This window comes from Phymastichus coffea, unplaced genomic scaffold (genome assembly GCF_024137745.1).
Source record: "Phymastichus coffea isolate CEN01 unplaced genomic scaffold, Cenicafe_Pcof_1.1 PCOF00015, whole genome shotgun sequence".
Lineage (NCBI taxonomy): Eukaryota > Metazoa > Arthropoda > Insecta > Hymenoptera > Eulophidae > Phymastichus > Phymastichus coffea.
This window is the reverse complement of record NW_026706826.1, coordinates 6,508,463-6,534,975: the sequence shown is the minus strand read 5'-3', so window position 1 is coordinate 6,534,975 and position 26,513 is coordinate 6,508,463. Positions and strand designations below refer to the sequence as shown.

General features: G+C 40.1%; 2 protein-coding genes across 2 annotated transcripts; both read right to left on the bottom strand.

Annotated features, from left to right (window-relative positions):
* Nucleotides 1–740: 740 nt before the first annotated feature.
* LOC131675060 (uncharacterized) lies at nucleotides 741–2,215 on the bottom strand. The gene is made up of 2 exons (XM_058953885.1): nucleotides 2,132–2,215; nucleotides 741–1,280 (listed from the first exon to the last, which is right to left on the bottom strand). Exons 1-2 carry the CDS (start codon nucleotides 2,213–2,215, stop codon nucleotides 741–743), a joined length of 624 nt encoding a protein of 207 aa, XP_058809868.1.
* Nucleotides 2,216–21,294: 19,079 nt separating this feature from the next.
* LOC131675059 (piggyBac transposable element-derived protein 3-like) lies at nucleotides 21,295–22,257 on the bottom strand. Its single transcript, XM_058953884.1, has 2 exons — nucleotides 21,414–22,257; nucleotides 21,295–21,341 (listed from the first exon to the last, which is right to left on the bottom strand). Exons 1-2 carry the CDS (start codon nucleotides 22,255–22,257, stop codon nucleotides 21,295–21,297), a joined length of 891 nt encoding a protein of 296 aa, XP_058809867.1.
* Nucleotides 22,258–26,513: the final 4,256 nt, after the last annotated feature.

The window sequence follows — 26,513 nt, the reverse complement described above, 5'->3', positions numbered from 1 at the left end:
TCACCGAAGATAATGTTGCCATTCTTTTTCTCGTCTTCCCAACAGCGACAGCTCAGCGATCATTAACGGTCTGCACTTTTACACGTTAATTTGCCCAGTTAATTTTTCCCTGGAAATAGATTAACAATTTTTATTTCTTTCTCTGTTCCTCCAATTGATTGAGCACCTGAAACAATGAATATTCCATTGCTGTCATTCGTCACAGCCCCCCGAAGCAACCGATCCTTTCCATAGGATCGGGGGGCTGTCTCCCGCTCTCGCCGTCCGGGCGCCTCGCCATGGCTGGGCCTTTCCGTTGGCCACGAGTGAGCTGTCTGATAACGATGAAATCAGATAATCAAAACCCACCACCAAAAGAAAAACCCAGAACTAAAACTAAAACCAAAACCAGACGACCTTACAATACGAAAACAACGACCCTGAAAGAGAAACACCGCTTCTTCGAACTGGCCCGACACCTTCCTCGATGGGCAACCCACTGCGAGAAACCGCTCGCGGGCACTGCCTCACACGAGTGGCGCCTATGGCACTCCGAACAATCTCGCGCGTTTCCTAGCCTCACACCCTTAGGTCGAGTTAGTCGTGCCCGAACCCTGCAGCTCACTGTAAACTATCGTTGAGAGCGTTGGATTTCCACTCCCAGTGGATCGGTTTCCAGCCAACCTACGAATCGGCTCGCAATTCGCACAGGTGCGGAATGTACAGTTCGGCGCCTAGCAGTTCTGGCATGACTCTCTCGATTAACCTAGAGGACAACTCGAAGCATAATGTCCCGGTTGACGACAGCGGAAACAAATTGAGTTCCCCTGTGCCCGGCCAGTCTGTCCTCGATCAGAACCAGAGCACTCCGAGATCCTATGGCCCTCTCTATTGCAACCATAACATCGACCCTGAAGAACAGCTCTATCTCGCCCGTTCCTTGGGCTACTCTGACGTTGAGAGACCTGCATATCCCTGCCAGATCTTCCCTGGTCTTTGTCGGCCCTAGGACCAGGTAATTGTATTGGTACGGGCTGCATGAAACTGCTCGCCGCGCACTGATACACTCCCGAGTCGCTACCCGACGAACATGTGGCAGTGTCAGAAACATTCCTCTTCTCTTGCTTCTTCTTTTTCGCCTTCGGTTTCCTCGCCGGAGACACCTCTCCTTGGGCAACCACGGCACTGACTGCCACGTGGCTCTTCTTGCCCTTTCCTCGATAAGCAGCGTCCTCAACCGGCAAGTTGTCCTTAGCAGAAGGAGGATGCCACCTCCTCTCACACTCACGATGCTTCTCCAGCTTCTCTCCGTAATATTCTATATCACGCAGAGTGCATACCGTCTTCTCCCGGATGTACCTCCCGTACTCCTGGTTCAATCCTGCCTTTGCCAAACGGATCAGTTTTCTCTCCTCATTCGCCTTATGACGCTCTCGAACGCAGTCAGGTAATCCCCTATCGATTCATCCTCACCCTGCGTTCGACGAGCTAGTACGTCGTAATATTCCTCCCTAGACAGTGTTCGGCAATAATGATGACGGAAATTGGAAGCGAACTCTCGGAACGTACGCCACCTTCCAAATTTGTTGGACAGCCATACCTCTGCGCGATTGGAAAAAATGGCATACAGGGCTGGAAGCACTTCGCGATCCGGGAGCCTGTACATTTGTATACAGCGCTCCAACCTCTTCAAGAAACGTTCAGCTGACGATCCTGAAGCTCCGGTGATTCTCAGATTCCATATGCGGAACGCAGTTACCGCATCAGCCCGTCTCCCATTCAAGCGCCTTCTCTCGCCTTGAGGAGGCCACCCACTGGAGCTCAATCTCGCTCGATGGTCACGGTGTGACCGACGTTGGCAACGAGCACATGTTCTCTCGTCTTCGCTGGAGGAACTGATGTCGCTCGCCTCGCTCGACTCTGCAGAGCTCACGCGCCTATTGCGCTGCCTCCTGCCTGGTCTTCGCCTGTGACGTGGTCGCCTCTGATTCGTCTCACTAGACGAATTCAGAGAAGACGTCGGCGGACCCAAATTTTTGTCTGGTCTCGCCCGACGCTCCCTATCACTCGTTGCTGAAGCCATTGACCCCCGTCACAGCTTCTGCGAAGGTCTGTCAGGACCTGAGAGCTGGGGTAGCCTGGGCCGACTCACTCCCTGCTGCGATGCGATTTCCGCACGCGCCGACGACACTCGAGAAACAACTGGAGCTGTGGGAACCTGCGCCGCCGGAGCCATACTCCCTGCCACAGTTCGACCACCTGAACCGAACCCGAACGCCTGCAAGACCAGCACTAGCTGATCAAGCATTGCTGGATTCAACTGCGCGATGGCTGGCGGCAAAATATGGCTCGGCAGTCTCGCGCCTCCAGTCCCAACACCAGGATTCGCCACACTACCCCGCGGCACAACCGAGGCAAACACGGACGTCTAGTTTCTCCTCTCGACCTCCGATGCGTTCGACTCGCGTTCAGCATCCTTTTCGACGAAGGTCCGCTGCGCGATGTCGGATGGTTCGGCCGATCCTGAAATCGGAATCGAGTGCTCCATCCCCTTATACCCAGAAGGACGGAACAAGGAGAGTTCGTCACCTTCCAAGAGATTCGAGTGAGTCTCGCGCGTCAACGCCTACTCTAGTACGTTGGGCAAGCTCAGATCCGTCCCCATATCCTCATCGTCAACGTGGATGGGCTCCGGCAACCGACCAGACAAGAAGTCTTCGGGGTACAGGGGAGCACCGATCTCAGGTCGCGATTTCATCACAAACGTGCGGAAAAAGCGATCCTGTAAAAGGACTAGCTTCTCTTCCATACTCAAACCCTCCTGGAGCATCACCTCGGTCAACTGTTGCGGCGACATCCTCAAGATCCGTGCCCGCAAATGCTGAAGCTCCAGCTGCCTCGACAGGTGCCGTATAAAAAGCTCCGGCTTCCTTGGGTTTTGCGGCATCTTGATTCGTCTTCTGGGGGGGGGGGGGGGCTCAACGCGTCAACCAACCCACAAACCTCGGAAAAACAACCTAAAAATCCTAAAAACTACTACCCCGCAGGATAGGCCTTCCTCTAGCTCCAGTAGTACCCGCTTGGCCCTGTACAGTAGTGCCCCAGTCACCACGCACCGCAATGACACGTCCCAGTCGACAACCAGGCTCAGATTGTACTGCGCACGCGCTTGAGCCGCTTGCGCACACCCTAGCGCAGGCTGTTACCTACTCAGCCCCCTGCGCACTCACCGCGTACGCGCCCGTCCAACCGTCGTCGACTGAGATACTGCACACCGCAACGACTGCACCATACAACTATGCGAGCTCAAAATGCCCCTGCACTCAGGCAACCACGATACACTTCGGTTACCTAGTGAAGCTCACCACCACCCTAGGAGAAAAACCTGTCCTCACGACGATGCCGCGCCCACGCATACGAATCGCGATCGTACAATTCCCCGATCATCCGACTCAATCGCATGTCCGAACAACCGTCACTCCTCAATCGAACTACATCCACAAAATCTTATGCGCGTCGTGAAATTCCCCACAAGGGATGCCATGTAACGGGGAATCTCAGTCGTCCTTCCTCGGATGGCTCGCGACTGCCCGTACAAATTATTTACCAGGGATTCGGGAAGCAAGAATCGTTCCCACGGCTAAATAACGCGTCGAGCACACGCGTTAATCGTACGCGGACTATTGCACGGAAACAGGAGTGACTGTGAGGGTAAATAAATAAGGCTGAACTTGAACGAAATAATAGTTTTTAATAATAACGGCAATGAAACAACAATAAACAAAACTTAAACACGGAAAAGAAATTGATTGAACAAAAGGAACTTAAATAAAACCCAAATAATCGGCGAATACAAACTGAAGAAAATTATAAAATGAACTAAGCTACAAAATAATAGAAAGTAAGTAGAACGGTAGAAAATATAAATAAGTAAATTACAAAATAATCGAAATAAACAAAATCAGTAGAAAATACAAAATAAAAGAAACTATAAAATAAAAGAAGATTGCGCCGCGTACAAACAATAACCGCCCGAACACAACAAGCGCGACCTCGCAATCGGCAGAGCTGCCGAACTGCGAGGTGTCTATTCGGCGCCTCGGATAGAGAGAGAGAGAGAGAAAGAGAAACACTGCACCGACCTTGTCTCGAGTCGACTTCGACTCTGCCGGCGTCCTTGCCCCTGTCGAAGGCGGAATACTCTGGAAAAGAAAACAAAAGCAAGCAACTAGGTGGTAGGTCTCCTTCGGCTTCTCGAATGTTCTCTCGGTGAGGCTGGTGTTATTGTTGCTGTTCTTGTTACTCCGGTTGGCATTGTTAGTGATGTTTTTGTTGTTGTCCCCGTCCTCGTTGTTAGTGGTGATATTGTTGTATCCCTGTTATCGTTGAGACACTCGCTGTCGTTGTTATTGTTGTTATCACTGTTATTGTTGTCAACGTGTTGGCGTGTTGGTGAGTTGGTGACCCCTGGAAGTGACTGTATGTGTGTGTGTATGTGTATCCGTATTGGCCCGTATCTCACCTCACGCTCAAGATCGGCAAACAAGTTTCGGTCACCACTTCTAAGATGGCCGCACGCGTGCACACTCCCGCATCACCTCGCCCGTCGTCCACGTGCACCGGTGCCGGTTCCGCTACTTCCACAGACTGCTTTTCGACTAGACAAAACTCCGCACACCGGCCACGTACTTCCAAAGTCACAAATCGTCGGCGAGGGCGCGGGAACTCGTAAATCACAATTCGAGTAGGCGAAAAACCAACTGAAAACTCGTGTGCGCGCGATGGACCGTGCGGCTGCTCAACAGATACTGCCCGTTCCTCACCAAGCCAGCGAGATGCGAGCGCAGATCTGCCGACGCCTCCCTGGCTTTCGCCTATCTTCTGTCTCTCTCTCTCCCTCTTTCGCTGTGCTCTCTCCGACTCGCTGCCGTCGCCGTCGCACCTCAAGAAAGAACAAAAAAAAGAAAGAAACGGAGCGATTAAAGTGTGCTCAACTAGTGCACACTCCCAGCTCGTCAAAACGCACGGGGAATCAGTGAGAGCCCAACGGAGAGCAACGGTCGAGCTGTGATTCTCCGTCACAAAATAATGAATGATAATAAAAGGAAACGAGATGAATCCGGGGTCGGTTAGATTGAATGGCTCGGCTTGTCTCCTACCTGGGACCCCCGTTCACTAGGTGTTGTCGGAGCGTCATGGCTCCAATGCCAGGTCGAGGCACTATACCCGCACGCCTAAACGCGAAACTCGAGAGATCGAGTAAATGTTCTCACGCGAGAACAGTAGACATAGTATTTATTAGCGATAATACGGGTGTTACAATAAACAAGAAAGAAATATACGAGGGTGGTCCGATAAGTACTTCCTCACCGTCCGATGGCGCCACTCTCGCAAAAGAAATATTCTATCACGTAGTACAACCTTCTTGATGGTTACTGTCAAGATTTCACCCGGATCGGAGTTGTAGTTTATTTTTCAGAGCGTGTGAAAGCATGTGTGTCCGTTGATTTTTGAAAAATGGAAAAAGAGCAATATCGGTCGGTGATTCAATTCTTGTTTTTGGAAGGGAAATCGCGCAGCGAAATCAAAAAGCGCTTGGATGCTGTATACGGTGACTCTTCTCCTTCGATGGCGACCGTCAAAAATTGATTTAACGAGTTTCAACGTGGTCGCACGTCGATTTTTCAAGAGCCACGTCCAGCTGCACCGAAAACGGCTACCACGGAGGATAACGTGACAAAAATTCACGATCTCGTATTGGCAGATCGACGATTAAAGGTGCACGAGATAGCTACGATCGTAGGCATCTCAAAAGACCGCGTGGGTCATGTCCTGCATGAAATTTTGGGCATGAGAAAGCTGTCGGCGCGATGGGTGCCGCGTTTGCACACTCCGGACAACAAGCGCAACCGTGAGACAACTTCAGAGCAATGTCTGACGTTGTTTAAGCGCAATCCGAAGGAGTTTCTGCGTCGTTTCGTGACAGTCGACGAAACATGGATCCACTGGTATACACCAGAGACTAAGGAACAGTCGAAACAATGGACTTTACCCGGCGAAAGTGCTCCGAAGAAGGCGGAGAGTGCCCCATCGGCCGGAAAGGTGATGGCCGCCGTTTTCTGGGATTCACAAGGTGTGATCTACATCGACTACCTGGAGAGGGGCAAAACGGTCACAGGGCTATACTATGCCGAAATATTGGGTTGACTCGAAAAAAGTGCTCTTCCACCATGACAACGCACCGGCTCACACCTCCGCCGTCGCCATGGCCAAATTGGTCGAATTAGGCTACGACCTGCTGCCCCATCCATGGTATTCTCCAGATTTAGCCCCGTGCTATATGTATATCCGTTGATGGAGTGTATCTGTATGTTGCTTGAGTGTATTAAACAAAGGAAATAGGATCGCTAGCCGGCACACGTGTGTTCGCGTCGAAACCTTCCAGCCGAATCTCTTGCGCCGAGAAATCGAGCGCCTTCCTCGCAGTCCGCGCGTTCGATAATCGAACCCGTCTCTCTCTCTCTCTCTCTCTCTCTCTCTCTCTCTCTCTCTCTCTCTCTCTCTCACCTACCTTACTTCATCCCGCTGAAACTTAAATGCTACATATTAATATACATTTAATTTACAAAAGTATATTGGGATATGAAAGAGAAATATAACGAGCAACAGTCGTACTCGTTATAGATTTAAGTAATTGTTTATTTAGAATATTTATTTTCACTGTTTCTGTGATTTCTTTTACATCATGTCTAATAATCACTCCATTTAATTTGTTAATTTTACTATTATTATAGTGCATATTGTAATCTTCAATGTTATATAATAGATGGTTATTCCAGATACCAGGTTTCAGTGCATATTATCATCTTTGGTTTTTTTTTGCAAGGTATTAATGAATGTTATTAATTTATTATAATTTTCAGTCAAGCTCCTAATATTTATAAAAATTATAATTTTATTTTCTGTTTTTATATGGTTGTTTTACGCGCAGGTATTATTAGTAATTATTTCGTTACTAATATTATCTGTATTACTGTCCATTTTTATTTGCACTTCCTACGGCTTTTACCGCTCGGACTAATTGTTGAGTAAGAGGCAAATGATATAGAATCAAAATAACCACCGTGTTTGATTTTCTATAGGTGATCAGGTATATGATTTGTTAATGTCTCTTTGCAGTCCTAATTTCTCTACTTCTACAGAAAATCGTTGATTACATTTCTTGGAACAAATTTTTAATCCGTACATTTCTGTATTTTATATACTTTTTCTTTTCTAGTTTTCTCATCCATCCGGAATTTCCATATCGTTTTCTTCTTCTAGCTTTCAATTCAAGAATGCTGTTTCTACTTCTGATTGATAAACCTCTAAATCTAATTTGTTTATTACAGAAAATGCTGATCTAACGATAGATAGTCTTGAAACGGATGCGTAATTTTCTCTGAGTTCATATTCATTTGGATCTTTGAATCCTCTAACAACTAATTTAGGTTTGAACGTAGTGTCACCTTCTATATTAATTTTCCTTTTCAATGCCCATCTACTATCTATGATATTCGCCCTATATCCTTTAAAGGTTATTGTAGGTCTATCTACTATAATCCATTCTCTATTTTCTTTCATCAACTCTAGCTCATCGTTGATTGCCTTACTTCATTCTAGTTTGTTCTCAGTGTTCATTGCATAACTTCTGCAACTTCCAAGCCTTATGTATTGTTTTGCTATTTTTAATTTAATTTCTAGTTTTGTTTCTTGTTTGATTTGTTTACTTCAAGATTATTTTTTCATGTTACTAACTTAGATTTGATTATTTTGAAGTTTTGTTCTAACTTGAAACATTGCTCCTTATATTCATTTTATTACTGGGATTATTGAAACACTATTGTATTTTGCAAATGGTCATTTACAACGTTGTAACTTTCAAAAATATGGCATTTATCCTGACTCAAACCTTTTCGTTTCTATAAGAATAACTTTCAATGAAATCCTATAATTTTTACATATAACTAGATTAGATAGATTTTTTATTAGTTAGTTAGTTAGTTTATTTATTTACAACTTATGTTACATTTGGCTTACATTTCTTAAATTTCTATTTGTGTCTCGTATCTAGTTTGTGTAGTTGATTATGTATGTGTTGTGTGTGTGTGTGTGTGTGTGTGTGTGAGTGCGCGCGTGCGTGTGTGTGTGTGTGTATGTGTTGTGTAAATATGTGCCTTTGTAGGTGTGTCTGCAACTCTTGTGTCCCTGTCTTCTGCGCCTGCCTGTTCCTCTTTTCTTCTCATTTTTCTTCTGATTAATCTTCTCTTCCTCTTTCTCTCTCCAAGATCTGCCTTTTCCGCTCTTCTGTTTTCTTTTCAGCTTTTCCTTTATTACTTTCTTTTGCCTTTTCACCTTTGCCTTTCCTTTGCTTTTGCTCTCCTTCTTGCTAATCATTTCATCTATCTTTCTCCTTATTAAGGCTTTGACACCTTTTTCTTGTTACCTATTGCTCCCTCTGCCTTTCCTTTCCTCAACCTCACTTATTTTTCCTTAGTATCTTATGATTTGCCTTCTAGTTTACCTTTTTCTTTCTCTTCTTCGATTCTTCTTCTTTTCCATTTTGCTCCATCCTCCAATACCTGCTTCCTCTCGCTTGTGTAGTTGCTTTTACTTGTGTCTGTGTGTGTGTGTGTGTGTGTGTGTGTGTGTGTGTGTGTGTGTGTGTGTGCATGTGTATGTTTATGTTTGCGCGTATGTTTGTGTTTTGTGTGTATGTGTGTGTATGTATGTGTGTGTAGATCTGTCTGCGAGTCTTGCTTATCTGTCTTCTGTTTCCGTCTCTCCTTAGGGTCTTGTCGCTTCGTCTTCTTGCTTTTCTTTTTCTTTCTTCTCTTCGTTTCTTCTTCTTTTCCATTTTATCTCCATCATCCACGCTATCTTTTCTTTGCTTCCTATTATTATTTTTTCCCATTCTTCCCCTTCCTTTCTGCTTTTTTCACATTTTTCTACCATGTGCTTCCAATTTTCTTCCTCTTTCATACACATTCTGTATCTCTTATTTTCTTCTTTTTCCCAATACCTGCTTCCTCTCGTTTCATTACCTAACCTAAACCTTTCCCTTATTTGCAGGCCTTTTATTCTTCCCTCTCCTTGAATTTCCTTTAACCTATACCTTTTCATTTCTTCTTTCAGCTCTTCCCACTCGCTTATGTATCTTGATTTTTCTAGCTTTTCTTCTAATTCTTTTTCATCTTTTTTCTTCAGCTCATCTCTTATTACTTCCCAAATCTCTACCCTCATTACATCTCCCTCTTCTGTCTCTCTGTATATTTTACTTTTTTCCAGTCTTTCCTCTCTCTCCTCCTTCTTACCCTTTTTATCTTTTTCATTTCTTTCCCTTTTCTTTAATTCTCTCAATACTTCTTTTCTTGTTGAGCCATCTCTTTCTTCTCTTATTTTTTTTCATACTTCATTGCTCTTTCTAATGCTGTTTCTTTCATTTCTTGTCTTCCTGTTTCCCATCGTATTACGTAACTTGGCGTTTTTTTATCTAATCCTAATACCCACTTTATGTATTTTAGTTGTAGTCTCTCTATTTCCTCAAATCTCTTCCATCCCCAGATTTCTGCTCCATACATAATCACGCTTTTCACCAGAGCATCGAACAGGTTCATCCTTAGCTCCCAGTTTTCTCAAAATAGCTTTTCTCCTAGCCCCCATAACTTTCCGAGTCCCATATTTATTTTCCCTTCTACCTTCTTTATCTGCTTTTTATTTCTGTTATTTCTGCTTATCACATATCCTAAGTAGTTGTACTCTTTCACCATCTCTATCTTCTCATCTTCCCATTCGAATTCTTCTTTCTTCCCCCTTCCTCCTCCTCTCCTGCATTTCATAATCTTTGATTTTCCTACATTTAACTCTAACCCCCTTTCTTCCAGGTATCTTTTTAATTTTTTCAGCATTGCTTTCATTCCACTTTCACTCTTTGCCATCATCACTATATCATCTGCATATCCTAATGTCCATATTTTCTTCCTGCCTATCACTACCCCTCCTTCTTGCACCTATTTGAGCTTGACTTCCAGGTCGGCAAAGGCAAGATTAAATAGCGTGGTGCTGAAAGGGCACCCTTGCCTTACGCCTTTGTAAGTCTCAAACTCCCCAATTATTTCTCCTCCAACTTTTACCTTACTTTCTGTTTTCTTATATATTTCTTCTATTCATTTCCTAATTTTTCTATTTATCCCTTTCTCTTTCATTGTTTCCCATATTTTCTACCTCTTTATTTTATCAAAAGCGGCCTTCATGTCTGCAAAGAATACGAACAGTTTTCCTCCTTTTTCCCTTATTTCCTTTCTTATTATTGTTTTTAATATAAATATCGCGTCCATTGTTCCTCTTTTCTTCCCAAATCCCATCTGCGTATCACTTAGCGTTTCTTTAGCTTCTAGTTCTCTTTCCAGCTTTTTTCTCAGTATTTCCGCATATATTTTATATCCCGTTTCCATCAGCGTTATTCCTCTATAGTTTCCTACTTCTTCTTTCCTCCCTTTCTTATATATTGGTACTATTATTCCCTTCCTCCATTCTTTCGGATATCCTTCTCCGTTCCATATTCCATTTAAGCATTTTGTCATATCTTTTATCAAGCCTTCCGTGCCTTCCACCCACGCTTCATTTGTTATACCATCTTCTCTTGTCGCCTTTTTCTTTTTCATTTTTCTTATTACCTCTTTTACTTCTCTTTCTTTGATTTCTTCACCTTCCTCTCCTTCGCTGTCTTCGGTTTCTTCCCCTTTAATTTCTTCCTGTTCTTTCTCTCCCAATTGTTCCTTGAAGTGCTTTATCCATTCTTCTTTTCCTATATTTTCGTCTAATCCAATTTTTTCTTCCTATTGCCATTTACTTTATCCCAGAATTTTCTTCTCGTCTTATCTGTTCTTATTTCTTCTGCCACTCTTTTCCCTTCATCTTCTTTTGCTTTTCTTATTTCCTCTCTGTATTCTCTCTTTGCATCTAGGTATTTGCCTCTGTCTCCTTCCACTTTTCTTACCTCATTTAACTCTGCCATCACCCTATCCCTTTTTGCCTTACATTCTTTTCTCCAACAGCTTTTTTTTGATCCTTTTTTTTCCTTATCTTCTTTTTTACAACTGCGTTCGTCACTCTATTTTTTATATCTTTCCATTTATCTGTTCCCTCTATTGCGTCTATCCATCTCTGATACTCCCTTATACCTTCTTCACTCCAGTCGTCTATCATTCTTTCTTCCTCTTCTTTTCTTTCTTCCGCTATTTTGTCTCCCAGTTCCACCTCTATTGGTAAGTGGTCCGACTTTACCCTCTCCTTTATTTAAACCTTTTTTATCGCCTCATCACCTTCCTCGTTACCTACTACATAGTCTATCGTTGACATTCCTCTCGCTCCTATATGTTATTTCTCCCTCTTCATCTCCTTCTTTTCTTCCATTCGTTATCACTAAGCCCTATTCTCCTAGCCATTTTATCATTTCTTCTCCCTCTGCGTTTAACACTTTATCCTTGGCCTTAATTTCTTCTAGGTTTTCTTCTGTCTCCCATTCCGTTCCTTCGTTTCCTGTTCTTGCGTTGAAGTCTCCTCCTATAATTATTGTTTTTCCTCTGTTCTCCTCTATCTCTTTACTTAGGTATTCATAGTTTTCCTTCTTCTCATGTTGCATATACACCGATGCTATCATGTATTCCCTACCTCCGATCTTTATTTCTCCTACTATTATCTCACTCGTCCTTTCTTTCTTCCATTCAACCTTACTCATCCCTTTCCTCTCTCTTACCGCCATTATTCCTCACCCTATTTATCTCCCCCTTCTTCCTTCCCTTCTTGAGTCCCTCCACTCAATACTGCACCCTTTCAGGTGTTTCTCCACACCAGTTCTTGCCCCTTGCCTCTTCACCCAGGTTTCCGTTAGCCCTATTATGTCGAATTCCCTAACATATTCCCAGTCGTCTTTCTCCATGCTCCTCACCCCCGCCACGTTCCAGAATAGTATTTTTACTGCCTTTCTCCCCTCTCTCTCCCTTCTCTTCTCTCTCTCTCTTTTATCCCTATTGTTTTCGAAACCCTTCCACCCCCTTTCCTACCATTTTTCCCTCTCTCTCGCTCCACCACCATTCTTCTTCCTCTGATTTCACCCCGTTATGCCACATCTTTACCTCTTTTCCTTTACTTCTTATTTCTTTCGCTTTCCTTCTTAGTTCCTCTCTTATCTTTCTCTGCTTCCACGTCCAGTCCTGATCTATTTATATCTTTTTCTGTGCCAGATTCTTTTTCTTCTTCATAATTCCTTCTTTTTGTTCCCATGACGCGCATCTAATTTGCCACATGTTTTTTCTTCTTTCCCTCCGATCATCTCTCTCCGCTGTTCCTCCTATTCTTCTCAGATTCACTATCTCTCCTTTCATTTTTAATACCTCCCTTAACCAGACCTCTGCCTCTCCCTTCTTTTCCCATCTTAACTCACCCTCTAAGTCTGTTACTATTATATTGTTTATCCTACTTTCTCTATCCATTTTTTCTCTCATATGCTCTAATTCTTCCTTATTACCTACTTCTATTCCTCTTTGCTACTTGTTTCCTCCTTCTATGCTTTCTTTTAGTTTCACGCACTCCTCTTCCAACTTGTTCATCCTCTCTCCCCATTTCTCCTGTAGTTTCTTTTCTCTACGTTCTGCTTTTTCCCTTTCTTCTTTCGTCTCTTTCTTTCTTTCTTCTCTCTTTCTCTCTTGTTCTTTCCTAACTTTTCCTATTTCCTTCTCCCACCTTTCTTCTCTTCTTTTCCCCTCTGCCTCCATTCTTCCCATTTTTCCCCTTATTTCTTGAAACATTTCTGTCCATTCTTTCCTTTCCTCCTCCCATACCTCTCTTAATTCCCTTCTGTCTGTCCGTATCTTTTCCATTATTTCTTCTGCACCACTACTTTTTCCCACTTCTCTTATCGTGTTGTCCAATCCTTCTCCCCGCCCCATTCATCTCGATTCCCTCGCTCTCACTCTTGCATCTCTTTGCCTCTCTCATTTCTCCTCTATTATTCTCCCTCAGCCCGTCCCCGCTCTCTCTCCCCCTCACCACCTTTACTCTTTTCTTCTTTTCCTCCTCTGGGCCTTATCCAACCTTCCACCTTTATCTCTTAAATTTTCTGTTCTCACAAATCTTTCCATCCTATCCCGTACGCCTTAATTCGACTCTCTATAACTACCCGTGATCCCACCTTTATTCCCTGTCTTACCTTTTCTGTCTCTGCCTTTACTTCTTATCGCCCCTCCTCTCTGCCTGCCTTTCCCGCTTTCTGATTTTCTCTCTTAACCTCAACTTTTATATTTTTCTTTATTCCTTTCTCTCTGCTTTTTCTTGCTCTTCTCCAGGCCTCTCTCTCTCTTCTCCACTCCTCCTCCACCTCCACCTTCTTTTCACCTCTATTTCTCTCCTCAAACACTTTTCCTCTTTGACTTTATCACCAAAACTCGCGCTCACATCCAAGACACGTCCACACTCCCCTCGAGTGAAATCTAACCTCCGATTTTTTTTTTTTTATTAATAAACAAATACTTATTTTACGAAAATTCTATTAATATTACTGCGAATGATTAAAAAGCATTGATCTTTATCACAATTTATCAAAAAGTACTAAATGTTATTGAAATAATATTTTATAGCACTATGATCTATAATCAGCAATTCCAGTTCGTTTATTAGTAACTCAAAATAAATTATAATTGTACGGTCAGTTTAGTACCCGTATGCAATAACGTGGTGCAATAATGACTTAATTAAATCACGGTTAGGCATTACTTAAGTGTTAATTTGAGACACGCTCTGTCATAAACTTTTTTGAGTACCAGCGGGTTGGTGATCTAAACTTTAAAAATTTTTGCTCTCTTTTGCTATCAAATTATGAAAAAGAAAAAAAATAATCATTATTATTGCATAAAATAAGCATATACTATTATTATATAACAATCTCAAAAAAATACATTCCACTTTTTCATCATAACAGTAGTATGCAACAAAAGTGAAATAATATTATGTGCAACTCCAGCAAGTGATTCTTCTTCCAATCGGGTGCGCAGTAAGAGTCTGTTTACGATACAAGCTAACAATAGTATTGTAATTACCTGCGCTTAAAAGGTATACTTTGCCCCTGTGAACATAATAGTAATTTTTGATAGCAGATAGCATGTATTTTCAAAGCAGTAACATTAAGTTTATAATTCAACAACTCTGAGTGGTTATCTTTACTGGGTCAAATACTAACTGAAACTATCTTCTTATAATAACATATTGACATTTAATGTTTTCTCCTTAGTACTCATGGAGCCAAAGAATAGAATTGAAAATTCTACTACCAAAAGCATTGATCCTTCTCTCAACAATATGCTATTTGGCTATTGCTATCAAAACAAAGGTTTATGTGTATTGACAAATATATTATAAACAATTTTTAAAATCAGGTTTGTAAAAATTCTATATGTATTGTAGATATATTTGGGTCTGGGAATTTACATGGATTAAACAATCCATGCCAATTTGGTCGCTAGTTCAACAAGTCTGAGAAATTTTGTCGGTAATATCCTCTTATTTCTTTTTGGCAAAGAGGTTCCATTAGTAAGTACAATGTCTAGGCGTGTGAGCAACTGGACGCTGGGAAAATGTGATGGAGAGCAAAGTAAAAAAGAAAAATTAGGTCTGCTAAAAATGAGAAATCAAAGGCTGAGAGTGAATTAGATGAAGAAGGTGAAGAAACAGGTCAAAATAAAGAAAATGAAAAAGTCAAAGAAAAAGAAAGTAAAACCAAAAACCTGAATTCTAAAAAGCTCAATACTTGCAAAGGTAATTTTATTACACATACCCAGGGTACCTCTGCAGAGTTGAAATGAACTTAATCCTTGAAATAAAAAATACTAATAAAAAATATATGAAATTTAATAAAATTTAAGTACCAATTAACACAATAGAATAACTAACAATATAAACAAATTTTAAATATAGAAAATCATTTACTTATACAGAAATTTATTAAAAATTATAGAAAATGATTTAAATATATAGGAATTTATAGAAAACGTTGAATACAATAAAGAAGTCTAATAAACTATTTACATACTATGTTTCAGAATACTATAGCTATTGTTTGGAGTTCTACTATGAAAATAAATTAACTAAAAAACCAATGAAGACATAGGACAGAGCAGAAGAAATAGCTAATTTTAAAGAGTATGAACAAAGAAAATTTTTAATTTAAAGCAACTTAAGAAACCTAAGAAAAGAAAGGTCAAACAATTAACTGGATGACCCATTGGCCTTAGGCGTCACAAGTATTTCAAAAGATCATGATAAATCGCAGAAAACTCCCGGTATAGCTTGAGTGATGATTCTAAATGAAATCATAGAGGAAATCAAAATAAAGACTTCTACGACAAGAGCTTACTAATGTCTTCCAACTATTACGTCTCACGCAAGGAGCGCGGATTGACAATAATTACTCAATCGCGACTATCTCTTTTCAATCAACGCGTAAGCGCTTTACCACGGGTATGAGCCTAAGCAAGAGCAGACTGGCAATAAAACTAAGGCGGCGACTAGAAAAAAGTAACGATTAATATTAATAGATTTATCTGTAGGTTGATTCGTTGTACAACTCGTACTACAGAATCCAGGGATGCTGCATTAAGTAGACGCAAGACCTTTTCTAATTTAGAATAAATGACAAGTGGTATTTTACTTTAAATATTTATTAATCAGCACAAGCGATACAGAGACTTCCGGAGTCTTCTCTTCATGCGCGATGTTGTCGCGCTTGCACGTACGGCATTTCTCTCCGCCTTGCAGAGTATATTGATGCGTGGTCGACCAGCAATCCCAGCTAATCAAAAAGATATTCTTGGAGCCGTAGCTTAAGTACTTCAGGGTACACAGCTTGCAGAAACGCCACACTGGTAAGGGACGAGCGCACTGTATACAATGATCGTAAGTGAAGAGAGGGCAAGTGGATGAATTCTCCATATGTTTTTCCACGGCTAACTTCTTCTCCCTCGTAATCATACCATATAATCCAGCTACTTCTGTCTCTCCGCTCGAGTGCTTCCTTTGTGCGGTTGTGGAACAAACTCTACATGCTGTTGTTAGTCGTTTTCTTGTCTCAACTCCCATCTTTTCATGAAGATCCTTAGGTGTTAATATCGTATTTCTGTTCCATGAGCTAACGACAGTTAGTTTAACGTTTTCATAACAAATTTGACCCAATCTTGACCTTGATTTGCCGAGTTTCTTATTCTGGACGGCCGCCTCATTCTAACTGCTTCGCTGTTCAGCCACATCACAATACCACGCCGATACATCTCCGGCAACATTACACCTTCTTAGGGTTCAGGACTATGACTATATAAATTTAATAGATCACTTGATATTCCTTTTTTAGTGATGATGAATCCGTGCTCTTCTCCAAGGGTCGATACTAAATTTTCTAAGACTTTTCGCTCAAACATATTGAATTGTGACCTGCACTTCTATTGACGAATGAGCTAGTTGACACTACGACGTCTCACTGACAACTAGCTCCTTGTTTATTCTGGCTCACCTTTCATACCAGGAGGTTAATCATTAATCTCGCAATAAAAATTGTACTTTTAGTCCGTTCCTATTACTAGATAACTTTATATGACTAGCTAATTTATTCGAAAACCATGTGTTCAGCTCAGCACTGCCCTCGACAATTATTTTCGTAGGAGCCTTACCGGTTAGTTGCAGCAATTAATTAATTAATAAAGAATCCACAGCAATTGAAGTAAAAATGATAGTTTATATATATATATATATATATATATATATATATATATATATATATATATATATATATATATATATATATATATGTATATGGGTGATTCCAGCAGTTTTTTAAAATTGTCTGCGCAGGGGGGTCAGCCGATCTTCTCGGCGATTTTTTCTATGATAGAGTAAGTCAAAAGAAGCCTTTTGGCTATCTCAGATTTTCGTTAAAATATATATATGTCCATATATATTTTTTCAAAGTCTGAAAATCTGCCTGTTTTTGACTATTTTTGAAAAATCGTAGCTCTGCGAGTTTTAAATATTTTTCAACGTGCGACGTCTCATTTGATTCGTCTACTTTTATACTTTCAAGTAAAAAATTGTTCATTTATAAATAGTGATAGCTATCGGGTGTACTCTGACGATATTCGTACGCTTTTTCGGGTCTATTTGATGCTCATATTCCGAGTACTGTAACTTGGTCAATTTTTACTATTTTTGAACCAACCGCATGTCATTTTTTTTATCTTTTTAAGATCTTTCATTTAAGATCCAGCGCATCTCAAGCGATGCATCAGAACCAGAGATATAGCCGATAAAAGTTGGCCGTTTTTTCAAAAATAGACATTTTCAAAGGAGAAAAAAAAAAACACATTCAATTTTTCTTCTACTTAGAGGCGGTTTTAGTTAGCTCAAATCGAGTAGAACATGCTCTGAAATTTTCACGATATGACCCTTTTTTATTTTCAAATAAAACGATTTCAAAAATTGGCGATTTCGATTTTTTCAAAAAATGGTCATTTTCAAACGGCTATATCTCTAGTTTTAATGCGTCCATTGAGATGCGCCGGGTCTCAAATTACAGGTCTTAAAAAGACAAAAAAATGACATGCGGTTGGTTCAAAAATATTGAAAATTGGCCAAGTTACAGTGCTCGGAATATGAACATCAAATTGACCGTAAAAGCGTACCAATATCGTCAGAGTACAAGTCAATTATTTTTGTTTCTACCTTTGTTGCTAAGGTACTGATTGGTTTTATGTCAACTTTAGCGGTAGTTGCCAACAACTGGTCCACTTTTAAAAGAGTTAGTCGGAACCGCGGAATAATTAGTGTTCCTACGCACTACTCGTGTTGCGAACCGGGAACTAAATTGAAAAAACGACTTACTCGTGGTGATCCTGGAAAAAATGCGCTAGACGCTACTTGTAAAGATCACGATATTGTTTATTCTCAGAATCGAGAGGGCATTGAAGCGAGAAACAAAGCCGACAAAATTCTAGCTAAATAGGCCTGGGATAGAATGCCAGAGAAAGATAGTAGTTTTGGTGAAAAAGTTGCTGCGTTTGCTGTAGCCAACATAATGAAAGTTAAAAGTAAACTTGGTATGGGTGTTAAAATTTTAAAACGAGGAAAGAAATGAGGCAAGGGATTAAAAAATCGTCAACAACAACGACAACGATGAAAGACACATGTAAAAAGTAAAAATCTATCAATTACATTGAAAAAAATTATTAACGCTGCCTCCAGAATTGTTGTACCTAGTAATAAATCACTCTTCCTCATTCATTTGGCTATAAAAGATGCTAGAGAAGCTGTGAATAAGGCTAGAGGAAGAAGAAAAATAAATATGCCTCGTAATCTACCAATTCCTAGTAAAGTGGGTACTGCTCTTCCTCTTTTAATTCTATTATTTGCCGCTTTTAGCGCCACTGGAGCTCTAGCTGGAGGAGCTGCTTCAATAGCAAAAGCCGTTAACAGTGCTAAGGCCGCTCAGAATTAATTGAAAGAAGCTCATAAACACAATAAAACTATAGAAGCTATTGCTATTGGTAAAGAACTTTATTTGAAACCACATCGTAAAGGTTATGGTCTTCATCTGAAATCATATTGAAGTGGAAAAGGTTTAAAAAAAAGTTCGAAGTAACTTTACCTAATCGAGCACTGACAGATCATGATATAAGAAAATATGCTAAAATATTAAAAATTGCAAATTTTCGAGGTGTTTTAACAAACTATGAAAAAGACGACTAGTATAAAAAATACTCATTCAAAGAATGTCTATTATTTAATATGAATCTGTCATGGAGAATACACTGACATTGAGTCTCTCGGGAACATCATCCGTACTCGAAACATATTATATTCCACCGATCAAATTGATAGCAAACAAAAAATACGTTCTTGGTCTAGTTGAGGTATTAACATTCAATTCAATACCAAACATTGACGTTGGTTATAATAAATTTTACATTGAAGGTCAAGAAGCTATCATATTATCTACTGGTAGCTACGAAATAGAAGATATTGAAAGCTTTCTCAAAGAAGCATTAGCACCTAAAGGTATATCGTGTAGCCTGAAACCAAATAATAATACTTTACGTAGTGTCATTAAGTGCACTCAAAAAATACATTTTGAACCAGAAGATTCTATTGGATCAATTTTAGGCTTCACTAAACGCACGTTCGTTGAAAACCAAACACATAGTTCTGACTTACCCGTCACTATACTCAAAGTCAACGCTTTACATGTAGAGTGTAATATTACTACAGACTCTTACATAAACGATCGCAAAGTACATACTATATATGAATTTTTCCCAGCAGTCCCACTTGGATATAAGATTATAGAAGTTTCCTCTCACGTCATTTACCTTCCAGTCGCTGATTAAATCCGAGGCTATATTAAAAGACAAAAATGTTAAACAGCAGCTAGTCAACAGCGAGCTATCAGACCGCTCACACCTCAGAACATTCAATTCCTGAAAAGTTTGAGACTAAAAGTCGTCGAAAATCGTGGAAGAAAATATTGTGCATATTAGTGTGCTGTATAAAACAACAACAACAATATGGAGGGAATTCTAGACATTTATTCAGGTGTCACTTTCGATGAGTCTATAGCTCATTATGAAGTTCATGCGCATCAACCTTATTCATTATCTTAACATTATTCATTCATTCATTATCTTTATTCAGTACTACACCAGTGGAGAACACTTTATTAGTCAACAACGCCCTCTGTCATTTGTTTGAGGAAATACGATATGAAATAAATGCTATTAAAATTGATAAAGTGAAAAATGTAGGCTTAACGAGCTTCATGAAAAATTAGCTTTCACTCAATCCATGTCAGAGCTCTATCGCTGAAAATGCTAGATGGAATGGTGATAACAATGAACTTTTAATATGTAATGGTCTAGATTTTTTTTATGTGACTATCCCTCTAAGTATGTTGATGGGCTTTGCTGAAGATTATCGAAAAATTGTAGTCAATGTCAAGCATGAACTTTTTCTCACAAGATCAAGAGATGACTTGAATGCTATTTTAAGAACTCCAATAGGGAATCCTGCTACTTCAGAAAAATTAAAAATTAATTTAACTAAGGTTGAATGGTTGATGCCATATGTGATGGTTGCAGACAAAGAAAAAATCAAATTACTTAATCAGATTGGACGAGATCGTTCAATTACAATAAGTTATCGTACTTGGGAAATGTATGAGTTTCCAAAATTACCTCGTACATCAAAGCATCTTTGGAATGTTAAGACTTCCAAACAATTGGAAAAGCTTTGCTTTGTTATTTTAGCTTTTCCAACTAAACGTAAAAGTTCAGCGAGTGTTAATTCTAGTAATTTTGATCATTGTAATATCAGTAATGTGAAGCTATTCCTCAATTTATAATGCTATCCGTATGGAAATCTCAATTTGAATATCAATCAAAATCAGTATGCTGTTCTCTACGTTATGTATACTAATTTTCAAAATGTTTAAATAAAACGAGCCGTTACTCAATAAAAAAAATTTCATTAATAAAGTGCCGCTAATATTTATAGACTGCTCTAAACAAAATGAAACATTAAAAAGCGTACCAGTCGATGTTCGCCTAGAATATGAAACTCGGACTGATTTTCCTGAAGATACTGCAGCCTACTGCTTAACCCATTAAGGCCCATGCCAAACCTGAGAAACATAGCGCCAAACTAACTATGCCAATCGTAGCTAAATCGAAAAAAAAATACCTGTGTTTTTTCTTTTGCCATTTTCAATTGTTTATAAAAAATTATTTAAACAAATTATCAAAAAGTTATTATTTTCAAAAAACTGATAGCGGCAATCGATTTTACGGGAAAAAACATGAAAGAAATGTATATAACGTTTTTTTGTCAGACGTCAATTTGTTAGTGTAAAACGGCTATAAACAATTGCAAGTCTGTCAGGTACATGTGTATACGCCAAATCCCAAGCAAAATTTATTGCCGATAGCGCCAAACTAACTATGCCAATCGTAGCTAAATCGAAAAAAAAAAATACCCCTGTTTTTTCTTTTGCCGTTTGCAATTGTTTATAAGAAATTATTTAAACAAATTATCAAAAAGGTATTATTTTTAAAAAACTAATAGCGGCAATCGATTCTACGGGAAAAAACATGAAAGAAATGTATATAACGTTTTTTTGTCAAATGTCAATTTGTTCCAAAAACAAATAACTGTAAAATAGCGATTTTCTATAATACATTCAAATTTCTATGAAGCTTCATCCATGTGATCATTTTTGTGATCATTGCATAAAACTTTAGAACATTGTTCACAGTACAGCTGAGTTCTTTTTTTACACGATGAAACCTCACAATGTAGTTACTTACCTATTTTTATTTTGTGTTCGTTCGATGAACTATCACTATGTCTTTTTTGTCTGACAGGGCGGTCCCTTGAAAACTTATCGAGATAATATTGGCAAACTTCTTGCACAAGGTCTTTCGTTCCCTTTGGTAATTCTGGATGAAGCTTATTATAGATGACGGTAGTATTTGTCAATGCTGCCTGAATAAGTCTCACAAAGAGACACCACATCCATTTCTTACTTTTAATTGTAGGCGTCAATGCATTGCAATGTTGATCATGCAGATCAACTCCACCCATGTATCGATTATACATTGAAAACGCTTGAGGGAAGAGAATTGACTTCTTAGATGACTCGTGCCATCTCTGTACTTCAACTTTTGGCTCATCACCATATTTCGTTGAAAGAACTAATACAGGTTTTGATTCCTTAACAGTGATATAATTCAAATTTGAATTACTATCGTGCAAAGCCATAGTTGTACCCCTTTCTGCTTTTTTTGGCATCTCAACTTTTTCTTTGACTCGGTTTTGTCTAACAGTCCCAGTTGCTGATAATCCTAGTTTATCTAAATGAACCATCAGATCTGGACTTGTGAAAAAATTATCAAAATATATATGATATTTACGAAGATCATCTTTGTCAGTTACTTCTAATAGAGGTGAAAGTAACTTCATGACGACTCTAGATCCCAAACCGACGGCAACTAAAGAATTTCTTTCATCAATTCCAGCTTTTCCCGTATAAATATCAAGTTCATATATATATCCATCTGAGGAGCAAAGTGCCCACACCTTGAACCCGAATCGGATTGGTTTATTTCGTATACATTGTTTTATTCCGAATCTGCCATAATATTTGACCATTATCTCGTCTATTGATAGATTATAGTCAAAAAAGCCAAATTGCATACAATTTTGACGAAAATAATCATACAGTGTTCTTACTTTCCAAACTTTGTCGTTTTTATTCTCATCCTTCTTTTTATAAAATTTAAAATTTCTCTTGATTTCAACAAATCTATTCCTTGTCATGAGATTAGATATGACTGGACACTGTAAAATTAATTTACTTGACCAATAGTCACGAAGATTCTTCCTAGAATTTATTATAGTAATCATTAAGATTACCATAAATTTTTCTAGGTCGATCATACTAAGTTCAAAATTATTTTCCGCTGTAGCTTCAATTATATACTTTTTCATTGAATCTGAAAAATATATTTCAAATAACTCTACAGAGTTCTTAGAAAATAAAGACGAAATCGATTGAATACTGAAGTTATCATCTCTATCCATAATTGTAGAGTGGCTTGGAGCCTCTTCTTACCATTTATAGATATGATTATGTTCTAATAATTTTTGCGTACTAGTGTAAGTATTTTTGACATGTTCATAAGAGCCGGTGGGAATTATTTGAGATGAAATATCTTCATCAAGATTGCAATCAGAATCTCCATCTGAGCTCTCATGATCTTCCGGTATAAAAGTTATATCTACATGTTGACAATCATCGATATCATCCTCCAAAATTTTTTTTTTCGGTTTAAATTATTTTTCAAGGTCGAAAAAAAAAAGATTTTTTTTTTATGTAATTTACGATACTTGTTATGTAGTATTATTGAATGGGTGGAAAAAAATTTTTTTTTGTGGTTTCTCATCTTTTTAGCGTACCGACTGTGAGAAAAAAAAATTGAAAAAAACCGAAAAAAAAAAATTTTTCGAAAAACCAAAAAAATATTATTGCAGTATTCTACGTGAAAAAACAAACATTTTTTCTCCTATAAATTTTTTTCGATTGTTACAATTTGACGGAGATAAAAAATGTTGAAAAAAACTGTCACTTCCAGGAAAAAATGCCCGTGCGCGCGTCATATTTGACGAAAATAAATTTTTGATGAGTGATTCAGATAGCGCTTGGTAATAGCTAAAAAATGATGTACTTCAAATTTTCGTACGATTTTTTTTCCAAAATTGGCTAATTGTCAAAAATAATAAAAAAATTTCAGAATTTTCAATTTTGCATAATTGTTGCAAAATTTAAAAAATCAATCGATGGCAACCGTGAGTCATATCATTTGAAAGCTCTCCGAAAGACCTTTCAAACGCACCCACGCGCGTCTCTGTACGTTAATTTCTACCAGAGTTATAAAACTTTGAAGTTAGACTGATTTTGCCCGTGGGGGGGTAAAAGTGCGTGAGCGGCACTGTACATAGCAATAAATGATACAATATTCGCATGAGATGGAAAGAATAGAGATATATTGATTGACAATAGGTTAGATGACAAGATAGATGAGATCACAGAGCGAGGCGTACTAAATGGGATGTGATGAACTTAAGTGACTAGTTGTGAACCGTCAAGCATAACACAGTACGTTATGCTGAAGAGGCCAGAATAAGCACTAAATAAAATCACCGGCCAAAGAGGGTAATTGGAGCCAGCAAACAAGTTAACAAGCATGGTGGTCAAGCAGATTCAAAACTAAGAACTAACTCGTAAAGCCTGGAGAGATGACGAAGTGACAGTGAAGGTAGATTGTGGATTAGGGTGGAAGTGTGGGTGGGTGTTACAACTAGGAATTAAATGGGGGAAAATTGCAGACCAGGTAGCGACCAGGTGATAGGAGGTACTCTGATGAGGAAGTGAAGGCGGAGACGTTGAAGGGAAGAGGGATAGAAGGAAGTTTCAGGAGCAAGGGAAGATTTGTGAGGTATTCGGCGTCCACCCTGTGGCGAAAAAGGAGCTGTTCGATCACCATAAAATAGTCATAGAGCCAACGCCTGAGCTCTACATAGCGAGAAATGTCAAACTCAGTGATGGCCAGCTGGTTGAGAAGATACATGCCATAGGCCGCCGCCGAGAACATACAAGCCTCAGTTCTTGGAGCGGGATAGGAGAAGGCCATCGGGGGATTGCGGGAGGAATGCTTAAGATTAGGAGGATTTGGGTTTTTGACATATGTCGTAAGGTAGCACGGGTGTTGACAGCATACGGTTTTGTATGTACAAAGGATGAGAGAGATGTTGCGCTGACTCTCAAGAGATAGGCAGCCCAGACGCAATCTATGGAAGGAGACATGGGAGTCAATGCTTGGTGTGGGGATGAAAGGTATAAAGCCTGTGCATCCAATTGGACCTTCTCAAGCCCCTCAATAATCTAGGAAGGGATGCAGTGATGGTAAATCTGAGTATCATCAGCATAAATTAGGTACTTGCAGAAAAAAAGCACTCGTGGGAGGTCATTAATGAAGATGGCAAACAGTAGCGTACCAAGGACGCTTCCCTGCGGGACACCCGTCCGGGCACGCTCCCACCGCGAAATAGTGTCCCCATGGTCAATGACAGCTTGCACCCTGTCGACAAGATAGCTGAAGAACCATCGTAAGACGGAGTCACCAACGTGACAAGCTCTGATCTTATTAATAAGCAAGTCATGTGGAATTCCGTCGAAGGCCTTTGAAAAATCAAAAAGGACAAGGATGGTAATTTACCTCCTATCAATGGCAAACCTCATGTCGTCAAGGACGCCCACTAAAGCAGTCTCAGTAGAGTGTCCCCTACTGAAACCAGCCTGCCTGGGATCCAGAAGGTCATTAGCTTCCAAGTGGTCAGAGAATTGTCGGTGCAATATTCGTTCAAGGATTTTTGAGGGTTCGGACAACTGCGCTATGGGCCTAGTATCAGAAGGAGACTGGGGTGATCTGACCTTAGAAAGAGGACGAATAAGGGTGCGCTTCCACGTGGCTGGGAAAGTAGATGTTTCAATGGACTCGTTATATATTTCAGTAAGGTTGCAGGCTACGGTGTCAAGTCCAAGGAGAAGCATCCCTCCCATAAGTCCATCACAACCCCTGCCCCTAGAACGCAACGCCCTGATCTCGCTCTAAACATCAGATTGTTTAATTTTTGAAAAGACAAAAGGAGGAAAAGTAAAGGTGATATCCAAGGGGGAACTGCAGATATTGTCAAATGTAGTGAGGGTTAGGGCTGGAGATCTGTTGACAACTGTGGCAAAGTGTTTATTGAGTTCGTCAGCTGAGAAAAAGAGCTGTGGTGACGGCAGAAGTCGATTGGTTAGGCCGATGTCATGGAGAGTCCTCCACTTGGATTTGGAGCTATTGGCGTGTTCAATGTTATTACGGATGTGGGTATTTTTCTCAGTATCGAGCTCGTTTGAAATGGTAGTTCTTAGGGAGCGATATTGTTGAAGGGCTAAGGATGAGTTGGAGGCTCGAAAGCGTTTGTAGGCTGCGTCACGGATCCGCATTTGGACACGCAGCTTATCAGTCACCCACGGCTTCTTTTTGGCGGAGATGGTAACCAGACGAGAAGGAGCAAGCTTGTCAAAAGCTCCACAAACCGCCAGGGTGAAAGTTTGCTCAAGTTGATCAACTAAGGGAGTGTCTCGACGAAGAAAATCACCCCGGTAATCCCGGGAGACCGAGAACTTGGTGGTGATGAGAGAGTTCAGGACAGATTTATCAACACGATGGAGAGAGCGGGAGGCAAAGGTTTTAGGTTGTTCTTGGGGCGAGGAAAAAAGTATGGAAAGCTTAATTAGGTCATGATAAGGTACAAATGGGGAGAGAGATTTGGTGAAACTAAGAATGTGAGATGAGGGATTTGTTATGAAAAGATCCAGCGCTGTATGTGTGGCCACTCCACTCTCAGTAATACGATGGTGTGTAGGCTCGGTGGAAACAACCCTAAGTACGTGTGAATCGATCAGATCACGCAATGCCAGGACATGAGGAAGATGTGATGTAAGGTCGGAGTTGAAATCGCCAGTGATAATGACATCATTGAAAAGAGGAAGAAAGGAAGAGATGGTGTTTTCGGCTATCATGAATTCAGGTGAGTTGTTAAACGTGGGATCAGAGGCAGCGAGTAATTTTACTGTCAAACTACTGCGACAATAGAAGCCAACTCCACCACCCTCCTTGCCCTCGCAATCCAGTCGGAAAAAATTATAATCGGCTAGAACGAGGTCGTCATCAGAGATGACATTACAAAGTTTGGTTTCGGAGATGGCAATAATGTCATATGAACTTATATGTGTCTGTGCTTCAAGGAGAGAGAAGTACCACGGTACGTTCAAGCCGTTTATGTTGATGTGCGCA